Source organism: Lepidochelys kempii, chromosome 6 (genome assembly GCF_965140285.1).
Source record: "Lepidochelys kempii isolate rLepKem1 chromosome 6, rLepKem1.hap1, whole genome shotgun sequence".
Lineage (NCBI taxonomy): Eukaryota > Metazoa > Chordata > Testudines > Cheloniidae > Lepidochelys > Lepidochelys kempii.
The window spans coordinates 76,097,947-76,110,248 of NC_136385.1; the positions used below are offsets into that span (position 1 = coordinate 76,097,947).

Sequence of the window (12,302 nt, forward strand, 5' to 3'; positions counted from 1 at the left end):
GCACTTAAAATCAATACATTTGAAAATGGTGAAGAGGTGACCCATTCTTCCTTTGCCACTAGACTTCTGCCTTCCTAAAGTGGCACTGCAGGAAACACTAACTCCTGCTGGTAAATATGCAAGTAGAACTAGGCAGAGAAATTTCAACTATTGGTGACAACAAAACAATGCCTCCCACTATAGTGATAGATATCTGCATAAATAAAACAATGTCTTCACTAGATATGTGTGAGACATGATAAAATTGGATATGGTTTGTCCAAATTGTTTGCAATGATGAAAAGACATTTTTTTCTGCCACTTCTGGGGTGAAATACAACCAGTTGTTTAGCAGCACACGTGGACACTAAACTGTTAACTGCTTAAGGCCTTAAGCCTGATGATGCTAATGGAAACACGCCCATAGAGGTCAATGGGAGAAGGACTTGCCAACAGAACTGGAAGAACTGCAAATATAATTATGATGCAAAGGGAATTCATGTAGGCAGAATATAACTGCCAAAGTTGGCCAGGACATTGGCGTTAACATTCATAATTCTTTCAAAAATTGTCAGGCTATTTTTTTCCTGGAGGCCTCTCATCCCAGTGCTGATAAAGCCCACACCTATTTACTTGACAAGGTCTGACAGTATTATTATGTTTATTATTATATATTTATTTATTATCTGTATTATTAGTGCCTAGGAACTCCAGCCTGAGGTCAGATAGTATAAACTACAATTTCACTTCAGAAATGTCATTTGAAAGATGGAAAGGAAGATGAACTAAGCATAGATCACAGGGGAATAGGGAATCTCTGAATAGAATAGGTAGGGAAAAAGTGGGTATGGTCCAAGCACCCACCCAGCCACACAACAAGAAGGTATGTTTTTAAAAATTTTTTGGGAGGACTGATTTTACAACATCTCATGCAATCTTGCTAAACATCATGGGTAGGGAGTGCTATGGAAGTTACTCTGATACAATATTTTACCCTTATATTTGACTTAGAAAGTCACAAACCAAACACGATGTTTCCTTTGGGTATACTTAGGAAGTGGTCTCCTGGTGAGTGATACAACATATTAAACAAGGTAACAGAAGGCAGAAGGCAGCAGAAGTAGAATGTAACCTTAAAAATTAATAAGTAGTGTAATGGACTAAATTTTTACATCGAAGGAGCATCTGGGCCTGTTAAGGGGGGAAAATCCGGTGGTCTAATCAAATATGGCCAGTTTTGCAATAAGGAAATTTATCAGGAGTGGAGCCTGTGCCTTCCCTTTGTGACGCCACTGCTATGATCAATGGAAAGAATGCTTAGAGCCTGGCCATCTCTAAAACGAAAACATAAAGACACATCATGCACTTTGACCTGTACCTTTACTTGCATGGCCTGTATGAAAGAAAAATACAAGGAAAAAAGTAAGTAAAACAGATGAAATGATGAAAGTTTTACAAGTTAGTAATAAAAATAGCCTACAACATCAGAAGAGTAACTAAAACAAGTTTGTAGCTAGAACATCATGAATCTATGAGTGTATAGTTAAGGTGGTCTTAATGAAGTAATGATTTATTACTCATCTTAATTCCTACCAAATAATCTATCTTTTAAATTTATCAGTTGTTATTTCTCAAACACATGGCATACTGAATAGTTCCAGTGACTGCTGTATCAGATGTGGATACATCCAGTAAGCCACAACATCCATATGCTAAATTCTAGGTTTCCCTCATGTAATATAGGACAAGTGACTTGGGACTCTGGACACTCCAACAGTGAAGAATATTTCAATCATCAGCAGTATAATTTTCCTTTTATTATTAAATTAAATCTTGGTTGTAACAAAATTATGCTTAGAATAAAAGTGAAAAACAAACCTCACAGTAAATATACAACCAGATATAGCATTTTATTTATTAAAGTAGTATTCTTATTTTATAACAAGAAATTCCAATTTCTTATACAGTGTTACAGAGTGCAAAAGTAATGCCTGATATCTCTTAATTGTAGCTCATAATGAGAAATAGCATTCATTTTAGACTCAAATTTCCCTCCTCACATATACATTTAGTTTTTTTAAATCTCTGTTTAAGCATAAAAATTTACACCAGGATTTTATTTATAGATGAAATTATTTGTTGCCCAAAGTCATATCAGGATGCCACACAAAATTAACATAACATAAATATCAACTATTCATAATTAGTATTAAACACCCATCCCCACCCATCAACTAACTAATTTAATCAACAGTCAACTGAGGAGTGTTCCTTAGCATGCAAAAATAATGTAATAGAAAACTTTGTCCAGGTTTAAGAAAAGTACTTCACATTATTTTAAGCTTCCTCCTTCAATTATTTTTGGTTATCTGTGTGTCCTTGTGACACTTTAAAAAGCACAGAGTCTCTCATTTTGGGTCCTGAAGGACTGAGGATTAGCTATGGTTATACATGTCTTTTTTCCCTTACCTATGTAATAGTGGGAAACATATTATTATTTCTACAACTCTGAATAACTACAGTAAATTAAATCTTTAACCTTTCCAGATCTTAAACACCTTAATCTGGCAAATGGGAACACCTTCAATGGGAATTTTAACTGAATAAGGAAAATGAGGCCTTTACATGCTTTGCAGACATGGCATAGTACACATATAATAAATGGTAAGTGCGCCAGTGAGGTTAATCCCATTTCATTCATTAGGGATGACTATTACAGTAATCCACTGATGATTTATTGCATGCTGCCAAACAACGTACTAATTCATGGAAACATAGTCTCAGAAGCTGAGTAGATTCAAGGAGATGAGATAAAAAACCCACAATAAAGCATTAAATAGCATGAAATTCAGACTAAATATAAGATTTCTAAACAGTGTGTATAGTAGAAATAGAACCAAACAAAAAATCTGGATCCAGCCACTCCTGAAATTATACATAATAATACAAACCTGGATTCCATGACTGCCTCAAACTCTTACAAAGGACCTATCAAAACACTTTCTAAAAATCAAGACGTAAGTTTTATAATGTGGGCCCATTAGATATGACTTCAGTAGGAGCTGCAGATACTTAGCAACCTTAAAAATGAAGCTGCTTACAAGGTACCTACATACGGACTTAGACACATAACTTTAGGCACCCCAGCTTGCAAATTTGCTTCTATCCATATTACACACATATGCATATAATATATACATGCACAGGTGTATGTGTAGGAATGTATACAGATCATGTGTAAAACACAATATGGAATACTTATATCTTTATAAAATCTGCTACATTATCAAAAAGTCTAAGAAGGATTGGAAAAATAAAACACTAGTGGAGTGGAATAAGTTTAAATATTCAACACTTTCTCTGCCACAAATCTGTTATTTCAATGCAGTCCAAGTAACCAGTCTTTCTCATACTAAATATTATCTAACTTACCATTCCCCTCCGAGCAATCTGCTGCCATTTTTTCAGAAAAGAAAAATTAAAAAACTTGCTCAGCTTTAAATACATTTATCTTAATAAAGATTAACAAACAAGTATTGCATAGTCTAAATATACAGTGGATACTCTATCAACGTTTGGGTTATAGTATAGCCATCTGTTAGAGATTGTAGATATTAAAACTTTATCCACTAAAAAGATTTTATTTATATATATCCTCCCACTTTTTTCTATTTTATATAAATATATATTATACATAAGTATCATCACATATATTATAGATAATTGCCCAGAACTCTGGCTACATTTAAGGAGTACAGAATAGAGTTCAGAAATAGGGTGCGGGGGGGGGGAGGGGAATAAAGCTACTTTTGTGCTTCCCTGCTTATTGACTGTGCACCAGGCCAAACCCTGGAATAATTTAGAGCAGCATAAGGGCTGCTATATTTTGCACCGGTTAATACTACTTTAAGGTGCCAAACCAGAAGGTGGAAGATCTCTGAGGCACAGAGAAACCCCAGCCACACCTGTTCTTAACCCAGTTCTGTCCTGTACACCACCAGTCAGGAAGTGAGCTGGGGTAGGAACATCTACACTAGCTCCATAGCAACAGAGGATACTCAGTTACTAGCTGCACTGACATTAAGTCCAGCATCTGCCAATAGCATGGCATGAAACAGTCACATCACAGGAGACAGTTTGGGCCAATATAGCTAACATTTATATTAATAATATTTACTCTATGTACATATACACTTATTTATTTGTTACAATTCATAAATAGTAGATCTAAATTCCAGCACTAAATACAATATGATGAATGATGACACAATAAGGAAGTGGAAAGTTTTGAGCTCCTTAATATCAAAATACTGCTTACATTAAGGTGAATGTTAAAATGAGCAGCATTAGGAAACGGAAGTCCTGTCATATAATTTACTCTACTATTTAGTTGCTCAACAACAAGAAGAAGAAAATGGCAAACCTTATAACCAATCAACTACATTTCAAAACTGATGGAATTTATAATTTTTCCACATCTAAAACATTTCCATCAGTTTCCTGTTACAATGTTCACTTATTTTAGTAATAGTACTGAATACATACAAAGTGTGTTAAGAAACATTGTTTATTTCCACCTCTCTCCTGAATGATGCATTAAAAACACTTAAAGTGGTGCTGCACCTGTATCACATCATGATATTTTACTCATCACAAAACAAATGCCTACCTACATGAATGAATTCCTCTGCAATCACTCCTGCATATATGGTACCATATAAATAAAATATTTAACCATGAACAGTATAAACCATTATTTACATTCAGACATTTGCGATAACCATTCACAACCCACAGAAACACTATACTTCCATATCTACTTATACTCTTGTATGCACTGCATTTGGATAGAAAGATTCACTCTCACACCTATATATACACACATGTATACCTTTGAGCAAGTGTACAGATTTACCCATAAATTATATATACTTTATATAAAAATAACAAATGAGAGATGGGCAAAACTTTAAACCCAAATCCAAACCTCTACTCATTCTGTGTGGCTATTCATTTGGTTTTGAATTCCTATGATTTTGATCCTGCACTGGAGCCAACAACAGGTAGTATGTATTTTCTGTTTTGCAGTTCAGATGTGGCTGAAATTCCCTGATAAGAACAGTTCTTATGATATTTCCCCTAGTCTATATAGAAGACACTTCATATCATTTCAAGTCTTTTTGGGATAAAATATCACAGGAACAGTTTAAAACACTTTGGCAACACCAAAACTATAGCAAAGCCTTAATTTGGCTTTAAAACAAAGCCCCAGATCCTATTCTAAACCTAATTTGGAGTGAATTCTGTCCCAATTATTGACTCCTTAGTTTATTTCTAATATATATTTTATATACAAAACTATATACAATATATAAATATAATCTATATAGTATGTGTGTGTATGTTTATCTACGTATCTATCCATCCACACACTTTCCCCTCATATATATGTGGTGATAGCCATGTGATAAACTACTGAACAGTGTGATACATTTCATTTACTATGCATTTCTTCCTATCTCACCTACACTGTGCCCACTAATTCATCTTCCCATACAGGATTATACTAACATTTCAAATCCCTTAAGTGGCTTAAAGTAGCTGCTTTTTAATAAACAGACAAACACAAATCAGCTTCCCACAAAAATGTTTCATTCTTTCCTCCGAATGTAGTATTTCCTCTCTAAATGATACTGGTCTGAAGCCTAGGATGGGCACTTTTTAGTCAGGAACAAGTACAAAGTCTGATATCTTGACAGTTCAAATGTTTCATTGCAGGACACACTTTAGTTTTAGTCTTACTAGTCCCCAAATGCTGCATTTTAAATTTATGACATTTTTATGTTTAAGAAAGAAACTACATGGTAATTTACAGAGATTTTAAAATAAATTTAGAGGTATATACTTTCTGTCTCTTCGTGTCCTCTGACGTTAGACTACCTTAGTTACCATGAGTCCTGAGACACTTGCTCAGGGCGCTCAGAACTAAGTCACCGTATGTTACCCCTCTGCCTCCACAAGTACTCTCTGAATCTGTAAAAGGTGGATTCTCTAGCCATGCGGATTGAGGACACTGAGAACTAACTAAGCGAGAAACTGCCTGAGACCAGCATTATAATTTGTTAAGTTTTAGACACTAGAAAGTGTGTTTTATTTTTGTTTTTATTTCTAACCACTTTCTGTTTCTATTACCCTTGCTTGCCATCACTTAAATATCTTTTCCTTATTAATAAACTTATTTTTGTTTTGACCATACAATCACCTTAGTTCTGTGTATTAAAGTAAAGTGTGGGTCCTCAGCAAGACTAACAGGCTTGTGTGTGCATTGTCTCTTTGGAGGCAGCGGCATTGGTAATTTCTGTGAGCGTCCAGCGATAGCAGCTAGACATGGCAAAGGAACACTCTTTCAGGGGATTTGGGAACTGTAATTCACTGACTGTTATCTGCAAGGCAAGGCTAAGACTGGCACAGTCTCAAGGAATTTGCGGTTGAGGCAGCTAGACTGGTGTGGCAGGGCGCTGGCATAGTCTAATCGCCACCAAAGCTGTGTCTTGCTGATGCAGAGGGGTAATGCAATGGCTTATAGTTCTGGGCACCCTGCAAAAGCATCATAAGCCCACATTTATTTTTTTAAAACCACTCTAGAAAATTTTAAAATAGGTTTTCTATAAATCTGTGACATATATAAAATACAGGGTGGTGTTTTGTGATATGTTTTCATCAACACTAGTCTGGAATTAACCTGTGCAATTCACTTATGGGTTTGCTGTTGAATACTGCGACCTTCCTCAGCTCATGCCAATGAAACCTTTAAGCCACTCTACCATACATTTTCTCCACCACATGTATATCAAAATATATTTTGCAGGCATCACCCTGGTATCTGGGCATGTTACAAAAATGAATAAAAGAGAGATGAATGCTGTCAGTAATAAACAACAAAGCAAGATGCATCTGATGAAGTGAGCTGTAGCTCACGAAAGCTTATGCTCAAATAAATTGGTTCGTCTCTAAGGTGCCACAAGTACTCCTTTTCTTTTAACGTATATACTGTACATATACATAAACAGATATATGCAGAGGATGAGCCCATACTGCTCCGTTTACAGTAAATGGCAAAACACCTACTGACTTCAGGGGAGAGAAATCAGGCTATAAATGTTTCCTTGCATAATTTTCACAAAATATTGAACTTGTAATACACTAAAAAGGCCACACTGCTGCTTTTAAGATAAGCATTCTTTTGTACATGTAATCTTTCTAATGCTTTTTGCAAACGTATGTAAATGGTTTCCTTCCATGCTTATTCAGCAAACATTTCATCAGAAAATGTGATAAGTATAACTAGTTTCTGCACAGAAAGTTTCTTCATATTTATAAAAAAAAAGCAACTGCATTTTTGTGTGCTCTATCAGCAGAAAAGCAGCAATTTGGTTATACTTTCAGAGCTATTCTGACTAAATATCAAAAAAATGAAAAATATGATTCAGGTTTAATTGATCTTAAAATTTTTCTTAACTTACTTTAGACATCTTGCTCTTGCTGTCGCCTGTTAAAAATGCCAAATTGTTGATTTCATTCTGAATCACAAAATTTTGTTCTTCTCTCTTGAAGTTCTAAAACAAAAATCACTAAGAAGTTGAAGTCATGAAGATTGTGTGCGCCACATTTATATATACAAATACAGAAAACTGGAAGATAAGAAATGAGAAATGACATCTTACATGTGATTTACACCACAAGATAAAAACCTCAGCTACCATTTGGAAAAGTTCATCAGAATCTGCATCTGGTTTCTTGAGCCAATTTGCTCTGAAAAGAAAAACAAGTCATGTTTACAATAAGAATTAACTCCACATAAATATTATTACGGTATTTGAGGAAGTGGTTGTGTTTGTGTTGCTAACTTTAGAATGAAGTGAAGTGGCACTCAAACATAACCCTAAGTGCTAATGCAACTTCTCTTTATGTCTATCATGAATCACTATTCCCTCAGAGTGTAAAGGGTTCATTCAACTCTAGAAAGAATCTCTGACGGCACTGGAAGTTGGTTCATGGCCTGAATCATAGAATATCAGGGTTGGAAGGGACCTCAGGAGGCCATCTAGTCCAACCCCCTGCTCAGAGCAGGACCAATCCCCAAATAAATCATGACAGGGCTTTGTCAAGCCTGATCTTAAAAACCTCCAAGGAAGGAGATTCTACCACCTTCCTAGCTAACCCATTCCAGTGCTTCACCATCCTCCTAGTGAAAATTTTTTTCCTAACATCCAACCTAAACCTCCCCCACTGCAACTTGAGACCATTACTCCTCGTTCTGTCATCTGCTACCACTGAGAACAGTCTAGATCCATCCTCTTTGGAACCCCCTTTCAGGAAGTTGAAAGCAGCTATCAAATCCCCCCTCATTCTTCTCTTCCGCAGACTAAACAATCCCAGTTCCCTCAGCCTCTCCTCATTAGTCATGTGTTCCAGTCCCCCTAATCATTTTTGTTGCCCTCTGCTGGACGCTTTCCAATTTTTTCACATCCTTCTTGCAGTGTGGGGCCCAAAACTGGACACAGTACTCCAGATGAGACCTCACCAATGTCGAATATAGGGGAACGATCACAACCCTCAATCTGCTGGAAATGCCCCTACTTATACAGCCCAAAATGCCGTTAGCCTTCTTGGCAACAAGGGCACACTGTTGACTCATATCCAACTTCTCATCCACCATAACCCCTAGGTCCTTTTCTGCAGAACTGCTGCCTAACCATTTGGTCCCTGGTCTGTAGCGGTGCATTGGATTCTTCCGTCCTAAGTGCAGGACTCTGCACTTGTCCTTGTTGAACCTCATCAGATTTCTTTTGACCCAATCCTCTAATTTCTAGGTCCCGCTGTATCCTATCCCTACCCTCCAGCGTATCTACCACTCCTCCCAGTTTAGTGTCCTCAGCAAGTTTGCAGAGGTCCACACCCTCCTCCAGATCATTAATGAAGATATTGAACAAAACTGGCCCCAGGACCAACCCTTGGGGCACTCCACTTGATACCAGCTGCCAGCTAGACATGGAGCCATTGATCACTACCCGTTGAGCCTGACGATCTAGCCAGCTTTCTATCCACCTTATAGTCCATTCATCCAGCCCATACTTCTTTAACTTGCTGGCAAGAATACTGTGGGAGACCGCGTCAAAAGCTTTGCTAAAGTCAAGGAATAACACGTCAACTGCTTTCCCCTCATCCACAGAGCCAGTTATCTCATCATAGAAGACAATTAGATTAGTCAGGCATGACTTGCCCTTGGTGAATCCATGCAGACTGTTTCTGATCACTTTCCTCTCCTCTAAGTGCTTCATGATCATGTGCTTTATAAACTGCACGCAAATCACCCATTACAACTAAAGAGAAGTTGAGTATTTCTGATGTAAGCTTTAGGTGTTTTGTTTAAAATAGCCACACAGACTTTACATTCACATAACCTGCCCTGATCATCTTTGCAGCTGATTGGGTACACTGGCTCCATGATATTCACTTGTTCACCATGAAAATATCATGCACTGGGTTAAAGATATTTCAAAATCTTTTTCTTCTGTGTACTTTCTTATTAGAACCATTCTCTACTTTTCACCAAAGGTGCTAGAACTAGATTCTGGATCTTCACATGCCAAAACTGGCACTGCAGAAGTAGATCATTTTCAATGCTCTAAAGAGAAAACTTTTAGTAAAAAAGATCAATAAAGAATAGAAATTTCCTTATGATGCTAGGGTTCTGAAAGTGTCTATATCAGGGATTAGCAACCTTTGACACGCGGTCCACCAGGATAAGCTCCCTGGTGGGCCGGGCTGGTTTGTTTACTTGCTGCATCCGCAGGTTCGGCCGATCGCAGGTCCCACTGGCCACAGTTTGCCATCACAGGCCAATGGGAGCTGCGGGAAGCGGCGCGGGCCGAAGGATGTGCTGGCCACTGCTTCCCGCAGTTCCCATCGGCCTGGAGCAGCAAACTGCAGCCAGTAGGAGCCAAGATCAGCCGAACCTGCAGACGCAGTAAGTAAACAAACCGGCCCGGACCGCCAGGGGGCTTACCCTGGCGGGCTGCATGTGAAAGGTTGCTGATCCCTGGTCTATATAACAAGACACTGTTTGGTTCATAGATTAATAGGGCTGGCTCTACACATAAAATTTGGGTCGACCTAGCTACATTGCTTAGGACTGAAAAATCTGTGTGACGCAGTTATATCCTAATCCCCACTGTAGATGCAGCTAGATCGATGGAAGAATTTCACCTATCAGAGAGGTGGACTACATACATAGACAGAAAACCCCCTTCCATTGATGTGGGAAGCATTTACACGACAGCACTACAGTGGCCAGCTACAGTGCTGTATCCAGAAGGGATCATGATGATCATCTAGTTTTACTGCCTATATAACACAGGCCATAGAACTGCTCTAAAATAATTCCTTTTGAACTGGAGCATGTCTTTTAAAAACACAATCAATCTTGGTTTAAAAATTGCCAGAGATGGAGAATGGTTGGGAGCCTATATGTCTCTATTACCACTGTGGAATGCCCTGGAGAAACCAGAGAAGATAATAAACAAAATAAAAGTTTATTCTCTGCACTAGAAATAGTTCTAGCAAGAATAAGTCAGCACACAAATAATTCATGTCTGAGGTTTATGACTAATATTTTGGAAGTACTCTTTTGGAACATTTCATTCAGAGGATAACTCCCAGGCAGTCAAACTGTCCCTCAATTTCAAGCATGCAACTCCTCCAAGGGCAGAATTTCACCGTCTGTGCTTCCAAACTCAATTCTGTTTTTGGGTTTTAGTTTGCATAAGTGCTGACTGTGCAAATGCAACTGCTTTCTAGGAATGAATTTTTCAGTAGGTCCCTTCTCTAGGGACAACAGTAGTATAGCCAAGGCTGGTAGCACTACCTATTAATAAGGTTGCCTAACCCTTCCCATTATTATACCCTGTTTTCAGTTGCTTATAATTGTGCGGAACTTTAACAGTCCAGGCTGCAATTTTCCATGCTGGGTGTCTGCCTCAGGCTGATTTTTTTTTTGCCAAGACAAAAATTCCAGCCAAAACAGTTGCAGCCATTTCTGAGAATGAGGTTAAGGGAAAATATGTTATTTTGCCCATGTAAAGAAATTCGGGTGACCTTTGCTTTGAATAAATCCATTTCCAAATTTTGGAACTGGGATTTGAAAACTGACAAGGATGAAAATTCAACCAAATTTGTCCGAGTTATAAATCTCTGAAACATCAGTTTGCACATGTTCAGTAGATACTTCTCTGACATTAGCAGTTAAAATTGCAGAAGATTCATCTACAATGGGTATGATTGAGCCTCTCACTGCCCTTAGTGCTGACCAGACTGTGCATGCACCCTCCCCACAAAACAACTCAGCATGCCCCATCCCCTCACAGCCCCGTGTATTGACCAGACTGTGCACACATCACCTCAGAGAGAGGCCGAGCTTTCTCCAGCCCAGGGATATGGGGCAAAGCCAGACTTTCCTTGCAATGACTGCTTCCAGCTGCCCTGGGCTGGGCTGGGACCAAGCACTGGAACAGAGAGCAGGGAGCCTCTCTCTCTTGTGCTCTCAACCCACCTGCTGGCATCCAGGGAGTGATTTGAATGCAGCAGGCAGAAAAGCAGGACAAACGGGGGAGGGAAAAGACTAGGATGGGACTAGGAATCTAGTAAGGCTTGGACTGGAGATGGGAGCAAGAGAAATTGTGATTGGAAATGGCTGGCTAGAACACTTGGACTCACTGGTGGAGAAGGGGTGGCTAGGAGTGAGAGGCAGGGAGTGGAGTCTGCAATAGGGAACTGTGAAGAGGCAAAGAAAGCTGGAACAAGCAGAATACGACAGAGTCAGGGAGAGACGGGGACTGAACACCAGTGGAAGAAACTGGGGGTGGGAGTAGACTGGGAGAAATGACTGGGAGCCAGTTGGCTGTGGGGGGCACCATTGCGATCAGACAAGCAGCACGGTAGAGAGGGAAGATGAGACTGGATGGACAAGGACACTTGGACTAGGAACCAGTGGGTGGATGGGGGCAGAGATGGATGAGAGGCAGATCTGATAAGGAGCTGGGGTGCAGGAGCAAACGGAGTCTAGTTTGGCAAAGACACTAGGAAAAAGAGTGGGGGAGGAGCTGTGAGGGATGCGGGAGATGTAGTTGGGATGAAAATCCCAGAGATTGAGTCTGTGACTGGGATCCAGGGAGAGGGAGAGGGGGAGACAGGGAGGGGAGAACTGGGACTCGCTGGGCAATGAAACTGGGACTGAGATGAAAAGCCTGAGGAATAAAGACTGG

At 39.1% G+C, this 12,302-nt stretch overlaps 1 protein-coding gene across 13 annotated transcripts in view; it reads right to left on the reverse strand.

Moving 5' to 3' along the window:
* Positions 1 to 12,302, reverse strand: part of RYR3 (ryanodine receptor 3) — a 581,512-nt gene that overhangs the window by 108,574 nt on the left and 460,636 nt on the right. For 11 of the 13 annotated variants that reach the window (XR_012159473.2, XM_073348839.2, XM_073348831.2 and 8 more), the window contains 4 exons: positions 7,704 to 7,791; positions 7,503 to 7,595; positions 3,412 to 3,432; positions 1,358 to 1,372 (listed from right to left, as the gene is read on the reverse strand). Coding sequence is in view for 12 of the 13 variants with exons in the window: in XM_073348839.2 (XP_073204940.1) it covers positions 1,358 to 1,372; positions 3,412 to 3,432; positions 7,503 to 7,595; positions 7,704 to 7,791 (217 nt within the window). In the remaining variant the exon portion in view is untranslated. The remainder of the gene's footprint in view (positions 1 to 1,357; positions 1,373 to 3,411; positions 3,433 to 7,502; positions 7,596 to 7,703; positions 7,792 to 12,302) is intronic. The other 2 variants (XM_073348834.2, XM_073348833.2) reach the window with 1 other exon arrangement.